This window comes from Buteo buteo, chromosome 1, assembly GCF_964188355.1.
Source record: "Buteo buteo chromosome 1, bButBut1.hap1.1, whole genome shotgun sequence".
Classification (NCBI taxonomy): Eukaryota; Metazoa; Chordata; class Aves; order Accipitriformes; family Accipitridae; genus Buteo; species Buteo buteo.
Window position 1 is genome coordinate 48098143 of NC_134171.1, and position 18957 is coordinate 48117099.

Below are 18957 nucleotides of genomic sequence, written 5' to 3' on the forward strand. Positions count from 1 at the left end.
CAACTTAGAGTTTGTACTTCTTAATCATATGCACATAGCAGTATAAAAGACTGACATAATGTGCTTTAACCCAAGCAGCTCGAGCAAGAGGTGTTGTCTCGGTTCTCTGAATTAGAGTGGTTTGCATTAATAGGACTCCTCAAATATCTACTCGGCAGCGTGTTAGATGTGGTTGAGTTACATACAGATGTTGAAAAACAGTTTACTGTTGAGCACTTCACTGCCTGAGTGAACACAAGTGCTGTGCAAAGCTGGCACTGGCAGAGAGCCTTGTTGGTGAGGCAAAAGTGACAAACAGAGCTGGGATTTCCAAGAAGCTGAGTACAGAAATCTTCTGCTTGTCACACAGGACTGACTAAATGGAGTTCAGTGCTTTACCTTGCAGCTCGTAGCTTGAACAACACGGCCAGAAAACAGTCGGCAAACAACTAGACAGTAAGGCACTGAGGGGCCAAGCTAATACACCTGATAACCCAAGAACACTGTGGGCAATCAAATGGACCATAACCAAGAGAGTGAATGAAAGACACAGCAGCAGCCATTCCCAGCACTTGCAGATCAGAGAGGGAACGTGGAGGGTTTTCTTTTTTATTATTTCCTAAAGCATTAATCAAGCACATCTCAGGTCTGAATTTTCTAGTATTTTTTATTGCCTTTTATGCAATGCTCAGTTCTTTCTTTGAAACAAATTTCAAACAAGATCATACCACACATCTAACACAAAAGCGGTCTCTGTCCTTTTTCATAAGGAGTTACTGGAACGATTGACTCTGCATGCATTTTCATCCTCACCCACAGGGTTAGTTCTCAGGAATAACAACTCATTTTTGCTAAAGCCCAAGAGAACACAAAATCTGGAGCTGGTTATGAAGACATCTATTCAAAGGGTGGATGAACTGCATCCTGCTGCTGGTGGGAAACTAGTGGCAGACATTTATTGCCCTCCAGAGCAGGAAGGGCTCCTTGTCTACTTAAAGAGAATCTATTCAGTTCTGAACAGCTCAGTATTTTAGTGAAGATAATTGGTCTTTCTAAAATAAAAGGAAAAATATGAAAGAAATTTGCAAGGTGATGCATCACACAAGCCTGCATTTGTCCTATTATTAGTATAATATGTACTTGAAATATATATGATCCTGTTATAAAAATAATCGTCTCTCTTACATTGCAGACCTTGTTATTTAAAGGCAAAACATAGCAACCCTGGCAGGTAAATTGCCCAGTGTTATGTGTCATCAAGTATCACCTCCCATTTGGTTTTCTATAAAAGCCATTACCTAGCAATGATCACAGTGATAAGGCAACTTGTTATCCATTCCTTCCTTTCTGAAATAAGCACAGCCTCATGGACCAGCATGGAAGATTCATTCAATCGGATGTTAAAGGTATGTGACTAGACACATTACAGTGCTTTACTCAGAGCTTTGTTACATTTTGGTAGTTTTTTTCAGGACTGACAACCAAAATGAGAAAATCTGTCTCCTTTCTCTTGTAACCTTGTCTAAAATAGCAGTAGTGTATGTTTTCAAGATATAAAGAAGATGGGAGAGATGAAAAAACTTGTAGAAAAAACCCCGTACACTTAAGGAGTGAGGAAAAGTCTCTAGCTATTGGTCCTTTATGCATTCAGAATAAAGCTAACACAGTTTTAACTAGGCAATTACTTCTCTGAATGATACTGTACTTTAATGATTTTTAGATTAAGGCAAAGAGGAAATCACAAATCTATCTAGACTAACTAACCATTGCACAGAGACCACATATAACCTTCCTGAAATAATTCCTTCCAGGTAAGGGCTCTGAAGATGAGCTACCCTTTTAAAAGCCATTCTTTTTTAATATGTTCATTAATGAAAATCCAATCCCAATTAAACATTGGGAATACAAAAATAAAAATTTTGTACCTTATTTCTGCTGTGCAAGAGCTTGGCTTCCAGTTCTTCCCACTGGGTCCTGTTACTTTTTTTTTCCCCACTAGATCAAAGAGCCTATTACTATTACCTATCAGTTCCCTATACAAGTAGTTATAGACTGTCACCAATTACCTGCTAACTGAAGATAAAAAACCTCTTTACATTCAATTTATAGTGTTAACATTAAAGATACCGTGAATTTCTGAGGTTTTTATACAAGCTCGTAATAGTATGACCCTGGCCATGTATCCCTGGTTATACATGCAGGGAAGTAATTTCTTCTTGAACAACAGTGACTGGAAAATCAGGTTTATCTGACTAACCGTGATGGTTCTTGGGGCTTCTCCAGTAATCAGTGTTTCCTGGGGCAAAGGAACTGCAGCCCATCATGAACGTATGAACTACCTTACTAGTTTTTACATGCATGTTCTATATTTGGCTCCAAATATGTGGTTTGCTCCTGGACCTGGATTCCTCTCATTTAGTTACCTCCCTTCTTTTTTACTTATCCATCCTCTACTCTTTGGATCTTCTATAAATATTGGTTTTACTCACATCTTTGACAATATTTTTTATTGTACTGCCTACATTAAATGTACTTTTTATTGCTACTAAAAGAACAAAGGACTCTCAAGACCTTATTGTCTAATATGTCTAAGGCCTTGGAAGACCTTACTGTCTATCTAGCAGCAGCTTGGATATTCTAACTCACTTACAGCTAGTTCAGCTGTGTTGATTACACAACCTTAATCCAGATACACACAGCCTAAATTTTGCACAGCATAGGATTGAAGGGTTAATCATTTATAACCTCACACCCACCTGTTATTGTGGTATACTGTTCATTAACTGGGACCTGGAATAACCATTCTATTATTAATGATATATCACTGGAAGGTACCTATTCCTCATAAACAGACCAAATCCCAAAATAAATGTCTACTCGCGACTTACACATTTCATATTATTTTCTAATCCACCATGTGAGAAACTTCATACCAGAAAATTACCACTTGACCCTACATAGAGTAGTTAACAATCTTTTTTCTTTCTTTCTTTCTTTCTTTTTTTAATTATAGCATTTTCTAATGAAATCTGAAAGTAGAGTAAGGATTCTTAAAGATACTTATATAGTAGTGCTAATTCTTCTGGTGAAAGACAGCAATGAAAGCAGTGGTATAATATTAGATAATCTTATGCATTAACAGCAAAACTTTCGCTATCAGATAAAACAATATGTATATTTACTGTAGTAGCTATACCCAAGAGCTGAAGTACAGTTCAGTTACATATTTGCATAGCTTCTAAGTTACACTTCTGCTGATTAAACTAACTAGTGGGTTTTGGTGGCAATGGACTTTTATGTAGGGATATGCTATCATTCTCTTACCTAGCACAGTATGTATAGGAGGAATAAACATACACAGCGCTTTCCCTGGAGAAAGGATCTGACCTGCTTGTGGTCTCTTGTTGGAGTCTACGGGCAGCAGATGCAGACACATGCTAGGAACGTACTTTGTTCTGCTGTTACTCGGGGAGCACGCAGAGTGCTTGTCCCACTGCACACGCGCCGGTGAGAAAGAAGCCTACAGCAAAACCAGAAATCCACTCCATTCCGGTGTGATGTACAAACGCGCGTGTGGCTGAACAGCTTTGCAATGAGATCCAATAGTCACTAGAGCTAGGGGAGAAACTTTTGAATAGTTTTCCAGCAGAAAACTGTTTGATGATAAAAAGGGGTCAGAGTAAATTAAACCAGTATTAATCAAAGTTCTTACATAGATCTTCTTTAAAGAACAACATAAAGAAAATTCTTTCCCTTCAGAAACACTTTGAAATCCAGCACCATCTGGGATTTCATTATCACAGTCAAGAGACTGTGCAGAGACCAAAGCAACATCCCAGAGTGCTGATGTGGTCACGAGAGCTTTGGCAGATGACTCTTACATCCCTTTGTTCCTTTGCCCGACTGTAATGGCCTCAAGTTAATCAGTCTTATAAAGGGTATATTCTCTTCCTACCATGCATGCCACACTATTAAATCTATTTTTTTGGTTAAAAAATGGAATTAGAGAAGCATTTAATTGCTGTTAAACACTGATCTATATAATATATTTTCAGATTATTATTATTATTATTGTCTCACAAACTTTCTTTGATTTACTGTTCTTACGGACTTTCTTAATGACAGAGTAAAGTAGTTGATAACAATCAGTAAATGAAGCACTTTGCAAAGAGACTGGTCCAATTATGACTAGACACAGGAAAGGTCTCATTAAGTTTCCCTCATTTGGATGTTTTGAGAGAGAACATTCTCTTCAAATCCATGCCCAAAAGATCACTCAGCAGCAAGCATAAGAAAATTACTACATTTCCAGGTATTGATTATATTCATTACTGTATAGCTCTTAAACTTGGATTAAAAAATATTTTGGTCTGGTTTGGGTTTTTTAACATCAGTTTGTAGAAAACATGGGGTAAATGAAAACTAAAACCGTTACTGTTTCAAAGTTATGGAATCAGACAAGTACAAACCTAAAAAAAAAAAAAGTAGATTTCCTTTTGGACCTTAAACTTTCAAGTTTTACCCAGAAACTTTTAATAGTGAAAGAGTGAAATTCCCTTTCATATCATTCCCTTTTTACCTTATTTCTCAGAGTAAATATGAAGGACCAGACCTTTAATGGGATGTTACTGTAAAAATCAGATTTTTACCATAGGTTCACAGCAACCTGTGGATTTAGATCACTGAGGTATGTCAAAATCCAATCTTTTCGACAGAAGTGGACTACCAGTTTATATTAAGGTGCTTATAATTTTGCATGCTTAAAATCTTGCAAGATACAGTCTGTTCTCAGGAAGCACTGAGCTCATCTCTTAGCACACAACTTTTCCATCCTCAGAAGCAAGTTCACTACTTAAAGAGAGAATTTACAATTAAAAAGAAATTTTACAGCTGCTTTCCAATACCAAAATTACATGGTTTCCTTTCTTAAGTGCCATTTAAATGCTAATTTTAAAAATGTGTTTTTACTTCGTTCCATATTAAGGAATATTGGAAAAGATACGATTGTACTTAATAAAGAAACTGCTGCCACATTTGGAAGACAGAAGGAAGTATCATCAGGAGTTTGCCTCATCCACTTCATTTCATGGAGTGCATAATATCGTTCAAACACAGAGCAAGACTCGCAAAGTGCTGTGGCTGCTAGTAGTCGCAGGCTGTCTTGCCATTGTTATTTGGCAAATCTACAGTCGCTTCACCTACTACTTCAGCTGGCCGACCACAACTACAGTGGTAGTTCAGTATGTGGAAAATGTCAAATTCCCTGCTGTGACTTTTTGCAACTTGAACAGGTAAAAGTTATTTTTGTTGTTTTGCTTTTGAGAGACAACACCTCTTTATCTGAAAGCAGTCAGGTTCCACAACTTGCTTGAACAAATCACATAAAACAAGGAAAATATGGCTCTGAGGTGCCTGTGTTCCACGCTACCACATGAGATTTAAATGAAAATACAAGAATCAAGGAAGGGAGGTTGTCTTTTTTAATCTTCCCCCTCCTTCAAATGAACAATTGCACTACAGATTTTTAAGTTTCAAAACATAAGTTGGAGCAGAAAAACCTCTATGTATGAGAGTTGCTTCTACAGTGTAACTAAGGGACAGTCACATCCAAGTTAAAAATAAAAGACAAGATTTGCAAATAGAGGGATTCAAGTAGGAACCTCATACGAATGTAGAAATCTTAGGCAAAGTAGATACTTTTTTTTTTCAGAGGTGCTCAGCCTTTATGAGTCCAGCTGATGTCAGTGGGATTTGCAGGAGGGAAGCATTTGATTTGTCTGGAAGTCATGTACCTAAGCAAGAACTTCACTACAGATTTTTACATTTGAAGATAATGGCCAAGATTTAGATGCAGCCACTTTGGAAACAATGTAATAAACCTATGGCCTGATTTTTAGAGCAAATATGTAACGTAGGAACAGTTTTAGAAATATGAAAACTTTACTCACATTGTTTCCTCAAGAATTGTAAGTTTTCTTGTCTTCTACCTTTTCCTGGCAGAATCAGCCAGAAGTCCAAGTCTCAAATATCTGGACCTGTTCTGCCTCCTTCCCATTGCCCTGCATAAAGCCATCCAGGGTTATAGTGGACAACAGGCACTGTGGAGAGAAGTCCCTCTGGATTACAGTGGGCTGTCTGTTATAAAAATGCCTCACTTCTTGTAACTATAGTGGCAGCACATTGTAAGTAGTCAGCTACTGAGCATGGCAGTTGTCTGCCTAAGTGACAGTTTGCTGCCACATCCATCTGTTGTTCATGCTGTGCTTATACTTCCCTCCTGTTTTCAGTAACCATTTTTTTTTGTTGGCAGGACAGAGAGGGGCAGATCTACCTTTGTCTTTATTTTTTGACTGAAATTCAATTGTGAAGAGGTGTTCCTACCAATCTTCCTTAAGCGGGGACATTAAGATCTACTACACAAATACATTGCTACATTTTTAAAAATAGTATTATATAAAATGGCAATTCTAAAGAACATGGTATTGAAGTTTCATTTGTGTTTGTTCTCTTTTCAAACTTATAGCTGTTCTGTAAACCCTTACTTTCCTTCAATAAAGGACTTCAAAGGTGTACATCAGGAAAGCACCTCCCACACCTCATCATGTTTCTGAGATTTTTCAAGTGGATTCTAGGAGTAAGGATCAGCCTTGGTTTATACTACTGTGTCACCAGCCACAGAGCTCATGGGAAGGTAGACTGTCTCTACACTGGGGTGTAGTGCCTTAGTAAAGCAGGTATATGAGATTACTGCAAATGCACTCAGAAATAAATTTTCTAAATTATGGAAGACAGCTTTTTTGAAAGGAAGAGCTCCTCCCAGCTAGTTTCCCACAAGTAAATACAATTGTTCAGCTTGTCATCAGTTCTACAAATCTGGTTATCAGCTTATGCAGAAGGCTAATCTACTTGGGTTTTTTGGTTTTTAATAAACAACCACACACAACAGAAATGTTTCCAGTATGACTGACCAGAATAGCCATGGGAAGGCATCCATTTTCTGTTTTCAGATATGGAAAATACCCTCCTAGAAATGGAGACCATATTGTTTATTCATGTTGTAGAGATCAAAGTGCAATGTGGTGGGCAAGAACCACTTATTGTTTACAAGCAGACAACAAATCATGTCACAGTTTTGGCAAGAAGAGCCTTGACATCAGTCCTATAACTCTGCAGAACTCCAAGCAATTCTTTCTCCTTTCTGCTGACAGGTTTCAAGCTCATGCAGTAAACAACCTCAGAATAATTTTTTTAATTTGGAACATTGTGTCTGGAGTTTTCCAAAAATTTTCTATGGAAGATAAATATACCCAAGAGCTAAATGATTTCCTTCTTGGAAACCAGAAGTTCAGCATCAAAGAGTTTACAAGAAAAAATGGGTTTTATCTGAACAGCAGCACATTGCTAGAATGCGATTTTTTTGGAAAGCCATGTTACCCACAGGTAAATATGTTTATTCTACTAAAACAGTAGCAGGGAAGGGAAGGGGATGTATTCTTACCACTCAGCTTGAGACATCTAGTTTTGCCAGCTGCTCCCCTTGTTTTCCCTTTACAGTCAGCCAATGGAGAAAAAAAGTCCTGCTCTAAATCACCCTGAGGACCCCAATTCTCCCACTGACTGCAGAGACAGCCTGCTGGACTCCCTGAGCTGTAAAATGGGATTTCAGTCTAAATTGCTCTCTGTCTAGTGCCATTTCTGCACAGACAGCAGCCTTTGAAAGCTGTATCTAACAACCTTTTCCATAAATGGCCTGTAACGAAGGTCAGCTTGAAAGGAGGTTTTTTGTATTATGTGATTGCGTAGTTGTGTTCTTGAGGTCAAGAATATAGACAGCGAGGCTAACTATATGCAGAGTCCACAGGAATTTTACATAATGAGGTGAAAATAGCCCATCTTCAGGAATTTCGGACAACAGATAAAGAATATGATCATCCCATTTTTATGTCAATTCTTCCATAGAGCAATTCCCAACTTAAATAGAAAATGTGAACAGAAAAGTCAGGCCTGTATTCTTTCAGATTAATCTAACCTTTAGATATGGTGTAGCTTCTAAAATTAGGCATTGGAGAGTTCTCTTAACTGAAAGACGCTAGTGCTAATAACTAAAACTAAAGCAATGAGATGAAGTCATATTAAATGATGAGGTGGCTTTGGGAAAAAATGCAAATTCTGTCCTTTCATATGTAACATGACATTTAGTTTTGAAACAGCCATCACTAAACATCTACTGAAAAAATTAAACAAGTTGGTTTTGAAAAAATAATTTCTATATAATATAGCAGGTATAGAAAAACAAGGTGACCTCATTAAATGATTCTAAGCAGCTCATAGGTATTAATAAACAATGTGAAATTTCTCCTTTAAACTTCATTTTCTATAGAAAGGGATGAAATCCTTTTGAATATTTCCATCAATTCCCACTTTTCTGATTGTAATATTTAGCACTGCCTTTGGGAGAAAAAGAAGACCAAAACCAACAACAACCCCAGTAGTCCATCTTTTGCATTGTAATTCACTAAGGAAACCTCAGGTGACCTTTCTTTCATTTTACTTTTCCCTATTTTCCTTTATTGAAGGATTTTGAACATGTTTTCACTGAATACGGAAACTGCTTTACTTTTAATTACAATGATCTTCCAGCAAGAAGAGTGAGTTTGTCTGGAAGAGGCTTACATTTGCTTTTTGATGTCCAACAGGTACAGCTATCCTAATGATTATGAACAACAAACCATGTAATAACTTATAGATGAGTAGAGGTGTTTGGGTTTGGGTTTGGTTCAGGTTTTTATTTGGTTGGTTTTACACAGACCTTCAGAATTTCATGCACAAAATTCTGCATCAAGACTATTTCTGAGTGAGAGGGCATTTTAAAGGAAAGATCTAATAGATTTAAAAAGTCAGAATTATTTTTGACTCTGTCCCCCACTAAGTGGTTCTGAAAGTTGCGAGTAAGCATATATATGTACATATACACAGTTCACTTACAGTTGAAACACATCATCAGAGCAGTAATTTAATTTTATACAAGCACTTTGGGATAACACCATTTCATTTTAATAAAAGGCCCAGTAGGGAAGGTCATATGGTGCCAATTTCTAAGTAGTACTGAATTCTAGTTGCAGCAGCAGCAGCTGTAAGTGCTTAGTGCCAGCTAAGATCTGGTCTTCACACTGTGAATAGTCTCTGACCTTATTAGAATCGTCTGTGACCAGCAAACCCCAGAAAACTCAGGGAATATCACCTTGTGAGATCAGGGAAGGAAACTAAAATCTAGAGAGATAAATTACATAAATGACTTAGAAATTCACTTTTGTTCTGTAGGAATTACGAGACAGGAGTGACAGGAGAGAGTAATGGAAAGTTTGCTGAAATGTGATGTGTAGTTGCAAGTAAAAGGAACGAATATCCAAGTTATGAGTAAATGTTCATCTATGCCTTCTTGCTTTTGAAATTGGCAGATGGCAGAAGGAATAAAAATCCTCAATGTTTATAGTAACTGGAAGGAAACCCACAGAGGTAATCAACAAAGGAAATTCAAGTCAGTTTGCTTCTATACTTTCCTGTAAATTGCCAAAAATGTGACTAGAGATACAAGACCAAATAAAAAAGCATAGTACCATTTCAAATATAGCTAAAGCTTCAGATGGTAAGCATATCCAAAACTATTTTAAATAATTTTTTTTGTATCAGGAAAAATTCACTGATGAACCTGCTCTTGGTTATACTGATGCTGGTATAACTTTTGTTATCCATTCACCCAAAGAGCTTCCTCGCTTTGATGGTTTAGGTTTATTAACACCGGTTGGCATGCATGCACAGGTCTCAATCCGTCAGCTGAAGGTAAGGACTTTGTCCGTCAAGTGGAAATATTGGTCTTTACTGTCTCTAATTCTCTTCTGAAGGGTGACAATGAATTAGACATTTTGGAAGTGAAAATATTTATGATGCAAAAGTGATTCCTAAAAATAACATTTCCTCCAGACACAAACACAATTACTGCTATTTGAGGGGGGAATGTGATTGGTCTTCATAATCTGTATCTATTAAAGTTAGCCTTTCTTTCCTAATATCTTACAGTGTCACTGACATATAATGGTACAAGGATACCACAGCATTGCCCTGTCAACACAATCTGTTACCATTAAGGTTGTCTCGGATTCCGAGTGGAATCCAAGTGGAGTGGACTACCCTTCTGTACCAGGCTGTCTGATCAGGTTCTACTTTTACTGTGAGAGAGAGGAGATAATTTTATAATCCCAAAAGCACAAACTGTAATTCCTTCCAATTAAATCACAATGTTACCGTTTATGTCTTCAACAGGCTTCCTTCAGCACTTTAAAATGTGAGAAAATAATACGGAAATTTAAAACAGAGACAAAAACCCTGTATCTTCTGTTATTATTACCCTACAGTCAATTATCCAAGAATACCCGTGGGGAGAGTGCAAGCCCGATATAAAGCTTCAGTACCACAAGATTTATAGTATTAATGGATGTTTGCAGGAATGCAAAGCCCGGTACATACAGGACCGGTGTGGCTGTTTGCCATTCATTCTTCCAGGTATATCACCATACCATACACTGATCATCTTGCTAGGAGACCTCACCTGCTATTGAACAGCAAAGGAGATGGGGCACATGCTTGAGGGATATCTACAGCTGGGATTAATTAAAATTATATAAATTTGTCTTTTTTTTTTTAATTCAGAGAAAACAAGCAAGATATTTGGTGAGCTCTAGACCTAGCATGGGGTCACTGGCTATTCTTAGGATATAGACCAAAAAACTTGACAGAAAAGATTATGCCTCAGGGCTGGGAGACAAGTCTATAGTATTCAACCTGACTTCCTAAAGAGCTGGAACTAAATCCATAAGAAGTCATAGATTTTCACATGTACCATTGAAAACCTGCTTTGCATGTGTTTAGCAACTGCAGCAGAACTGTTTGTTTGAAGACAGAAACCGAGTTCCCCACATGAACCATGGAAAGAGTCTGGCACCAGAAGACAGCTCTGCAAAAGCCAAAAGGCTGCATGGAGCCAGCTAATTAGCCCAAAATGCAGGGTATAGGTGTATGCTGTAATACTCCCTTCAAGAATCCAGGCTTCTTAATCACTCTAGAAATGTAAAGCAGTAACACTGAGCCCTGATCAGTCTCCTCCCTCCCACCTTTTCGGCATTAAAAGTAATGATTATACTATCACCTCTTTCTGAAGCAAGAGCTGGAACACAAATCTCTGCTTTCATAGCTCTTTTTTCACAATCAGTGGGCAAGAAAGCCACTGTCATGCCTGCACTTTCTGACTCAATGTATTTTTAAATATCCCCAAGCAAGGTAGAATGTTTTTACTAAGGGGGATCCATTAATGAGTAATCTTTAGCCTATTTGTTTGACAGCCTCTTGGAAAGGAGGTTGGCAATCTCCTGGAAACTCTCATGGAAAGGGGTTTGAGAAAGAAATTAAGTCTAGGTCTCCAATACCCAGGGTGAGAGCTTTATACAGTGGCAGTTAGATAAAGGAGGGTAATACCTTCTTTAACTGTGTGCTAAACTGCTAAGTAGTATTTCCATGCCAGGGAAAAAATCGGGGTGAAACTGAGACGACCTGAAATCTAAAAATTTTGCTGTTAGCTCAGGGTGCTATCTTATCACTTAGGTCTCCAAACAATTTTTGCATGAAGTTCAAAACTTTTGCTGAAACACATGGGGTGTAATCATATATCCTATCTACCCTACTTTGTTTTTTCTTTTCCAGTAGGAAAATTAGAAATTCCTGGTTTAGCAAGCTAATACAAAGAGTAAGCCACAAGCTTAAAGGCAGTTCTGGCTGGCACACATAATAAAGATGTTTGCTGCAAACATCTAGCTTGGTCTGTGGTCTCTTTACACTGTGTATGCCTTTTGGTGTTGGTAACAGCACTGTGCGCAACCAAATTGATTTCTCAGTTGCATAACGATAAACATGAAGTGGTGAGCAGGCTTTGAGGACATTACATTTCAGTTTAGTACAAATAGAGCTAAGAGTTAGATTGTTAGTTGACGTTCCTAAAGTTTGTTGTTTATTTTTAAGGAAATGGAACAGAATGTGATTTGCTGAAGTTTTACAATTGTGTTTACCCGGCAGTCTGTAAGTAATAACTTCATATTTTCTAATCCAATTCCAAATAGTAGACAACATCTATCAATTAAAACAAAATACTGAAAGTAGTACTGAGAGTAAAACCCAGTTCATTTAATATTCTGAAACTAGAGACCAGACAGAGCATTAAATAGATGCCAATTAAAAAAAACAATAAGAATCATTCTAGTAATCAGAAATGGTTTAAAATGGAAGAATGTTCAATTAATCTGTTTTCAGTTATCAGACCTCTGGCTTGCATTTTCGCATATTCATGTTATCATCCTTCTAGCTCCAATGCTGTATTATTTTTGTTTGTGACAGAAAAGTGAACAGCACAGTAATAACAGGTTTGCTGACTGATAGAAAATATAATTCAAAATCACTGGACTTTAAGGTTTTATCTTTTGAAAAGTAAAATGAATTCTTTATTTGCAAAGTGCTCCAAATGTAATTCATTTCCATAAGCAAATCATCTGCACACAGTAGGTATGAAATTTGTAAGTCGCTACAACAGACTTTCTGGAAAATACTGCAAATGGTGATCTGAGAAGTAACTTCTCATAGACTTTATAAAGCCTCCTTTTTAATTGTTTTGGCTTCTGCTGTGTCATGTGACTCTCCCTTCCCAAAGGAATGGATGATTAAGATACCAAGTAGATTAACAAGTTTTGGGGGGGGGCTATGCAGGGGTTTCTTTCTGGTTTGATTAGGTGTGTGCAACATTCAGGCAAGATCTACCACTATGAACAATGACTGGTTTTCCTATGGCTTTTTTGAAATCAATTCCACTAAGTTCACATTCTTATATAATCCTGATCTTTGATAGCCTGTCATGGTGGAAATAAGTATATTATTTTACTTAATGGATATTCTGTGACCAAGTTTCAAAGAAACTACTGAGCAATAAAAAAAATGATCCCTAAGTCCTATCAAGGATGGACAGGATTCAGAGCTGGACCCCAGAAGGAACTGGCATCACAGTACTGTACATGGTGAACCTGGCTTGTAGGTGTCTGGACCCCAGGACCCCAAGTTAGGTGCTAAGTCTCCTTTTACAGTGCAGGACAGATTAGACATCCGACAAAAAAAATCTCAAATGACAGCACACTGATCCAGTATCTGCGGGACCGATCAACCGTTGGTGAGAGCATTTATTTTAGGAACTCTAAAGGCCAGCTATCCAGAACTGATAAATCAACAACCCCAGTGTCCCTGGAGAGTACCTCAAATCATCAACTAATAGACTGAGATATCTCCTCCCCTGCAGTTTGCAAAAGCAAAAAGCTGACACGCGGACAGAACAGACACCATGGCCACCACCACACCAGGACAAACAGAGCACCACAAGCAGGAGGTTATGGTACTCATCTCGGAGTGATCATCAGCTTTGGGTGATGGTTTATGCTTCAGGAAATGTTTATGCTTTACCATTTTTCTTCCACATGAATTTTCTCCAGCTTTCCCAGATTTCTATAATGATTTCTTTCTGTTAGAGCCTTGTCAGAGGAATGGCTCCCCACTTTCATGAGCAGCCAGACCTGCAGAATTTTGTGACTTCTCTTTGGTATTTGAAGAAACAAAGCTATCCCTAAAACCTCTTAGCTGTCTTAAGCCCAATTATCAAATGGCAGGCAGGGTTTAAGGTAAAGTGAACTTCGTTTACCAAGATTTTTATGTAGTTATCAGATGATAGAAAACTACAGTTGGCGTTGCTCTAGAAGCTGTTTCTGTGCAGTGGAATGAGCTAGGCAGTTATAAAGGCATCAAGACCAAGGACTGTATACCTAAGTTATAAAGGCATCAAGACCAAGGACTGTATACCTAAGTATGTAATTAGAAAGCTAGCACAGAACATGGAATGTCTTCTGTTGTGCTACTGTTTCTCTGTGGATGAGAAATAATAAGCACATAAATCCCTAATGAAGGCAGAAGGACTTACAGGTGCTGAATTTCCTTGGGAAAAGTGACCCCCAAAAATCTCAACCCTTATTACTGTGCACCAGTTTCCCAAATGCCAGTTACAAATACTTATTTGTTCCTTCAAAACTGGTAAGCATCTGCTTTTTTCAGGACAACTAAACCATACATTTATCAAAGTCAGTTAAAAGTAATTTTTTAAGTTTTAAAAGAAGTTGTGTCCTTTTTGAGAAATATTCTGTAAATTCTTTCTCCTGAACTTTCAGATGATATAGAGGTAAAAGGATTATGTACAGTAGGAACCCACAATTCCACTTGTCCTGCCCCATGTGAAGAAACGGATTATCCTACCACTATCACCTATTCAAGTTTTGGAGGAGAAAAAGCCATAAAATACTTTTCTGCAAAACTGAAGAAAAGCCCAGAATATGTCAGGTAATCATGCTTAACACCTTGTCTGATAAAGAAATTACCAATTACTTTTAAGTGTGCTAACAGAGCATATGATGTAAACATGCCCTTTTAGAAAGGTATTTTGTGTGGTATTAATAATGTTGTCTGTGAGATAAAATAAACTCTTAGACTAAATTGGTTAAGATTTCTACATATTCATACATATAATATATATACTTAGACACTTCTAAGACTTGTGGATAACATAAAATAGATGCTGCAGTTAACAAGTGATGTTCTTAATTGCCTTCTGTGTCCTTGATGTCTTATAACAAAGTCTTCTGATCACTTTTGTAATTAAGCATAAAGAAAGGGCAGGGTTATCAAACCTATCCACAGTCTATGTGAGCAATCCATCCAATAAAGAAGACAAATCTTCACACTTCCACAACTGAAGTCAATGAACAACTTAAAGGCATGCTATATAAAGTATATAAAGGTGTTCTCCTTTCTCTCACCCCATTCATAAAGGAAGCTTCATAAGCACTGAAGAGCTAGGTTTTATTGTAGCAATAATGTCACAAGTTTAATAATCTTTTCTATTGTTAGTAGAATTCACTAATACCATTTATATTAGAAAAGTTATTTAGAAAATACTCAGTACAATATTAATTCTCATGAGGTAGCAGAAGAGTGAAATAGTATGACTCTGTGTGACTGAAAAAGCTACACAGCGGAAGAAAGTAGGTCTATACCCAAAAGAAGGGACCTTCTAGCGTGAAAACATGCCTCAACAGTATTGACTACACCTTTTATCCAGGAAATGGTGTTAGAACTTATGTTATGCATAGAGCTGTGTCACTCAGTAGCAGCACTGAGCTGACAATCTGCACACTTTTAAATTCACAGAAGAAGTTTCATATATGCCTATGATTTAATAGAGCATACGTGCCTTACTCTTTCAATGTAATAAATTGATGCGAGATTTCCTTGCAAATACAAGCATTGTATATCAAAACACAGAATGATTTATAGATTGAATTGCCTTTTGCTTACAGATGTAGATGTCAGCAGTACAAATAAGTATTAAGACGTGTGCTACATGAACTCGTAGTATCCACAACATCAAAATATGTTTATAAAGAACTGTAGAAAATTTGGCTAATAAAATATCTATGAATATTTCTTTGTTTCAGTGACTTCAGTTTTCTTACCCTTGAAGCCATCAGTCTGCAAATGCTTGCATATGTTTACATGTGAACAGGAACTATATGAATCACAGAATAGTTTGGGTTGGAAGGGACCTTTAAAGGTTATTTAGACCAACCCCCCTGCAATGAGCAGGGACATCTTCAACTAGATCAGGTTGCTCAGAGCCCCATCCAACCTGACCTTGAACATTTCCAGGGATGGGGCATCTACCACTTCTCTGGGCAACCTCTTCCAGTGTTTCACCACCCTCATTGTAGAAAATTTCTTCCTTATATCTAGTCTGAATCTACCCACTTTTAGTTTAAAGCCATTACCCCTTGTCTAGGGCTACAGGCACTATTAAAAAGTCTGTCCTCAATGAAGATTATTAAATTTAAACCTGTTGTTATATGCAAAATATATTAATCCTTTGAGGATGTTTTATCTTTATTGATTATTTTATTGTCTGTAAATATAATGTGCAACCCAGTAATTATTCAATTAAGCAAGCAAAAATACAGAACATTCCCCTGTTACCAAGCCTTAACCAATAGGAATCCTGCCCACATATTAACAAGTACATATTCTGAACTATAAAATTTAGAGATCTATTGATTTCTAAAGATGTAGGAAGGGAAAAGTTAAATATTTATTGGATAGTTCTGCTAGCAACTCCATGACAACAGTAGGAAGTCTTATTAATAGAAGCTATGAGAATGAGATTATTTTTATTACTCAGTAGTGCTACCTGAGTTTTAGAATTATCACCCAAAGAGATAGAAGTGATTATTTTGTATAGCAAATGCTTTATTTTCATGAATATTGTTGATGAGCTCATTATCACTGTCAACCCAAAAATCTGTAGCTGTTCACACTTCTGAAGAATAATCTCTGGTTTTATTCTTTAAGGTCACAACATTAAGTGTGCAATCAGTTTTTGTGTCTGTTTTATTCCACAACCATTATGTTTATGTTCTATTTAGGAATTAGGAAGAATCTTTCTGTAGACACAATATCATAAAGATGAGCTCTTTACTCACACTGAATCATTCCACAGGTCTTGCTCCAACTGAGATTTACCTACTCTTCTGCTCTTGCCGCAGGCAAGAATATAATTAGGTAAGCGAGGCTATTAGCAGAGGATAGAACTCAACATCCAAGTGTAGGACAAGAGTTCTTCTGCACAAACATGCTCATTGAAATAAGCACCCTTAAATATGCAGTTGCACATAATCAAGAGTGGTAGACTACACTTCCAAGCACTGTATCTGCTGTAGGTCAGGATGCTTGACACGTCCACTCAAGCTTATCTCTGTGACCCTTAAAAAGTACGAGTCTATCTCACTTTACAGATCTAGAGCTACTTTTTCAACATAGTCTGAAGATCTACTCCTCTGATAAGATCCTGTTATAACTGTTGTTGTTAGGACACTTCTTTTTTCTTCAGCCATCTAACTAACCTTGGTAACATTCTTCTAATTGTTCTTTAAAAGACAGCATCACTCTCCCTGAACTCTGTCCATGCTGATAAATGTTGGTAAAAATAAACAGTAGTCCTGACTGTCTCAAGTAATACTGTATGTATTTGTCATTAGGCAAAACCTTGTGCGTATTGACATTAAATATCATGATCTGAGCTACAAAATAACACAGCAGCAGAAGGCCTTGACTATATCTGAGTTGCTTGGTAAGTGAATGTTTAATAATTAATCTAAAAATAAAAAAAAAACCCACACAAACAAACCTTTTTTTTTAAATTATTTTCTTGCCTCCTGAGTCATAGCCTTTGTGGGCTTCGAAACAAAAAGCAATACCTTTTCTATTATAATGGTAATAATCATGTCTGCCTCCTGGTCATTTTTGATACTGTGTCCTGTCATTCCATTAAAGAAACTGCAGTATGGACAGCAATTGAGAGTAAGAATTAAGTTTGGCACTAGTTTACGGCTATATCACACGCAGGACTGTAAGAATAGTGACGTTTACGTGATTTGGAGGGGAGAGGGGGAACATGGGAGGAGAAGCAAGAGAATGGTTAAAAAGGCATAGAAGTAGGAAATATTTTAAGTATCTGTTTCACAGTAGGATGTGTTGTGTTGGACTTACTTTATTTAGAATTTTAAGAAACACATTAGTCTTCTCCCATAAACATTCTTAAGAATATAAATTCTGTTTTCTTGAAGTGATGGATTATGTATATTGAGTTTATTTAACACTTGAACCCAGCAGGGTTTTGTTTGCCTGCTAGACTAAACCAAGTGCTTAGAATGACATATGTTTATTTCCTTCTATTACAGCTGATGTAGGTGGCCAGCTTGGATTGTTTTGTGGTGCCAGTATGATTACAATCATAGAACTGCTTGAGTATATTTTTACTAACTTCTGTTGGATATGCATCTTTCTTCTATTGAAAGCTCCTGAAATGCCTCAATGGAACAATCCATCCCAGAACCAACCAACACACAAGGAAAAAAAGAAGGAAATACAAGAATGTTAGTGGCTTGCAGAAGCACAAAACCAATTGTTTCTGCAGCTTCCCTTCCTTTTTAAGATACAAAGAAGACAGTAATATTTTACATTGCTCCCTTCCCTGCACTCATTCTTCCTGCTTCTTTTAATGCCTAGAACTATTTAACTGTGCTAAATAACTTTAAAGAGTGAACTTTGGAAAGTCTCACTTTCATTCTCATGTAAAGAAAAATGTAATCTTTACCTAGAATTTTATTTTAAAGAATTTCTAATTTTTTAAAATAGCATAGCAAGTGATACTGACATACAATGCAATTGAGCATTTCTGATCCAGTTTTTAAATATTCTGTGTTTTGAGTGAGAAGAAATAATATGCATGCCAAATTAACACACACAAGTTTCTTAACCACCATAAAGGTGGAGCATTGCTATGCTGAAAAAGCAGATTCCTTATATAACGATGAAGTCTTTGCTAGCAGCTTACCACTGTCAGCAGTTCCAGTGAAGGACATCGTAGCTTTGCCTATCAGAATTAGAACCGTGCCCAATAACAACAACTTCTACAGTGTATTATCTGTTTGTCTGAAACGCATCAAAAAAAATAATCTCATGAGTCTGCCAACTACTATAGAGAACCGTAGGGGATCTGAGTGGATGGCAAGTGGGCAACCATAGGCCAAGTTCAGCATTTAATGTCATGAAAGATGATAACAAAGACTAAAAGCTTCATCTAAGTCTTACTAAAAATCACTGAGAGTAAGAATTTTGTGGCTTTGGTGCTGAATGAGGCTTCTTGAATGTTTATTCCCTCAAAAGTGTTCAGAAAAGTTTCTGTGCTTTCCTACATCTGTGTGGGCCTATGGAGCAGTAGTGGTTTAGAGTTTTATG

General features: G+C 37.1%; 1 protein-coding gene across 1 annotated transcript; it reads left to right on the forward strand.

The window, feature by feature from the left end:
- Positions 1-1209: 1209 nt before the first annotated feature.
- ASIC5 (acid sensing ion channel subunit family member 5) lies at positions 1210-18097 on the forward strand. Its single transcript, XM_075028135.1, has 10 exons — positions 1210-1385; positions 4964-5270; positions 7188-7419; positions 8556-8675; positions 9670-9819; positions 10392-10539; positions 12049-12105; positions 14283-14451; positions 17196-17287; positions 17898-18097. The coding sequence occupies exons 1-10, from the start codon at positions 1346-1348 to the stop codon at positions 18095-18097; spliced, it is 1515 nt and encodes a 504-aa protein (XP_074884236.1). The 5' UTR covers positions 1210-1345.
- The last annotated feature ends 860 nt before the right edge of the window (positions 18098-18957 follow it).

Bases quoted from the DNA above. Each gene is read 5' to 3' on its own strand.
- ASIC5 (XM_075028135.1), top strand. From the start codon at position 1,346: ATGGACCAGCATGGAAGATTCATTCAATCGGATGTTAAAG. The intron at 7,420-8,555 runs GTAAATATGTTT...CCTTTATTGAAG, and splicing joins GAAAGCCATGTTACCCACAG to GATTTTGAACATGTTTTCAC. The intron at 17,288-17,897 runs GTAAGTGAATGT...CTTCTATTACAG, and splicing joins GACTATATCTGAGTTGCTTG to CTGATGTAGGTGGCCAGCTT.